The sequence below is a fragment of the Nicotiana tabacum genome, chromosome 15 (assembly GCF_000715075.1).
Source record: "Nicotiana tabacum cultivar K326 chromosome 15, ASM71507v2, whole genome shotgun sequence".
NCBI lineage: Eukaryota > Viridiplantae > Streptophyta > Magnoliopsida > Solanales > Solanaceae > Nicotiana > Nicotiana tabacum.
This window is the reverse complement of record NC_134094.1, coordinates 108646510-108648870: the sequence shown is the minus strand read 5'-3', so window position 1 is coordinate 108648870 and position 2361 is coordinate 108646510. Positions and strand designations below refer to the sequence as shown.

At 40.9% G+C, this 2361-nt stretch overlaps 1 protein-coding gene across 1 annotated transcript; it reads right to left on the bottom strand.

Moving 5' to 3' along the window:
- Positions 1–1355: 1355 nt before the first annotated feature.
- LOC142169790 (serine/threonine-protein phosphatase 7 long form homolog) lies at positions 1356–1910 on the bottom strand. Its single transcript, XM_075231701.1, has one exon. The coding sequence runs from the start codon at positions 1908–1910 to the stop codon at positions 1356–1358; it is 555 nt and encodes a 184-aa protein (XP_075087802.1).
- Positions 1911–2361: the final 451 nt, after the last annotated feature.

Below are 2361 nucleotides of genomic sequence, written 5' to 3'. Positions count from 1 at the left end.
GTTGCATCCACTTGTACCCTAAAGAATCATTATCACCCAAAACGTAGCGCATCACCAATATGCATTATGCGTATTGTCATGTCGACCTGAAAAAGCTGTCGATCTGAAAAGCTGCACCCACCTGTACCCTAAAGAATTATTATCACGCGAAATGTAGCGCATCACCAATATGCATTATGTGTATTGTCATGTCGACCTGAAAAAGTTGCCGCTCTAAAAAGCTGCATCCACTTGTACCCTAAAGAATCATTAGCACGCGATACATAGCTCTTCACCAATATGCGTTATGTAACCTAAAATCACTCTTAGCTGCCTATAAAAACCTCACACATTTTAGTTATTATTTGCGTTGTAACGAAACGAATAGAACAACTTTCCCTTAATTTTTCATTTTCGAGCATTACCACATGTCTGGACAAAATGATATACCAAGGTGTTACTGTGGCAAACATGCGATTTTGAAGCCATGTTGGTCAAATTGCAATCTGGGGCACAAGCGTTGGATGTGTAAATAAGTTGTAAGTTATTATTATTGGAAAAAATGTTTGTTAATAGTTTTTATATAACATGTTAATTAATAGTCTTGTGTTATCATCCCAATTGGTAGGATGAAAATCAATGTGGGTTTGAAGAATGGTGTGATGAACCCATTAATCAGGAATACTACAAATCATGTTTGATAAATATTTGAAATCTGATCGGTGATTACGAACTCCAGATCTTGAAACTACTAGAACAACTTGTGACAGTGAAGTAGAAACTAAAAGAGGCAGAATGATGCTCGGTGACATGATGCTCGACTATATCAAGACATATCAGTGGGATGGAAGAGCTCCATATAGCTCGACCGCGGGAGAAATAATCTAGCAATCTAACTATGAGCGCGCCGTTGTATGGCCTCCATACGAACTATTTATTAAACACTAGAATCGTGAGTAAACGCAACACATATCAAGCAAGGCCAAGTAAACTTAAGTATATATGTACCTGAGGGGTTTATAGTAAATCCAACAAATCCCTGTAATAAGGGAGATGATGTCGAGCCTCGACCTCGCGGGCGTGGCCTCACCAATAAACCCACTTCCAAGCTAGCAGGAGAAACGGTAGATGTGGTGCATCCAGAGCTATCGGTGGCAGAGGTGGCTGGAACTGCAGGAACCGCTCCCAGGACCAAACCTAATATAGATTGTGGACGTAAAATTTAAGGCATTTTTTACTATGTATGTTATAATCATGAAAAGAATTGACTATGTTTTCACCTGCATCAGCGATAAAAACCGACAACATCTCTCTGGTGCCCATGAACGCCCGGCACATCTTCCTATACAGGTAAGCTAGAACAATTGCACCCCAGCTTAACTAGATAAATCATCTAGCCGCTCTAGATGATATAGAAATCGCAAGCTGACTAGGTTTCTCGAAGTGTTCGGGAACAGTATACCACCAAACATTATTAGAAGCAACAACCTCGTGTGCTGGTCGATATACTCTGGCGGTGAATCATCAGTAATCTCTGCATCCATCGCCACCAGATGCTGCCGAACTTGCGTCAGCTGCAATCGACTGGACCCACTCAACGCAGTTGGCTCCGCAGGCTGGAAACCGGTGAGCCGTTGCAACATATGAAGGTAATCCACTCTCGTATAGTCTCTAAGAGCATGCGGGTAATCTACAAGTATACCATCAACAGGCTGCCCGAAAAGAACCTCCACGTCCTCAAGCGTGATGGTAGCCTCACCGATAGGTAGATGAAACGTGTGCGCCTCCGATCGCCACCGCTCTATCATAGCTATGATCGACGCCCAGTCGAACTGAAACCGGCCGATCTCTATGATCCTGTAAAAACCCATACCCTGAAGGCGTCTAACTATACAAGGATGCAGTGGGTGGTCCCTAGTGAACTCCCACATATCGTCTATACGTCTGGGGCGGAATGTCTGGGACAGACACTGCCCATCCCAGATATCTGAAGACCTATGGTTGCCCTGTATCAACAGTAGCTCTCAAGATGCAAGTCCGGGATGCACAGGGGGAAGCTCCATGACGATGTCTGTAAATTGAACAATATTAATTAAAGTATTTTTTGTTTAATTGTTTAACATCTTTAAATATATTACAATAGTTTTTATAGGAGAGCATGTAGTTTTTATTCTACACAATGGAATCTTAAATAACACTAAAGTAAACCTACTCTAAATGGCCATAAACAAAGTCAACTACCATAAACTAAAATTTATTATTAGGTTTACTACACTAAAGGGAACTACATAACAATTAAGGGCACACCATAATATTAAAGGGCACTAAACAACAATAAAGTCACATTTAACAATAATTATTCATAAATTAACAATATATATT

Excerpts from the sequence above, each read along its gene's own strand:
- LOC142169790 (XM_075231701.1), bottom strand. The coding sequence starts at position 1,910 with ATGTGGGAGTTCACTAGGGACCACCCACTGCATCCTTGTATAGTTAGA.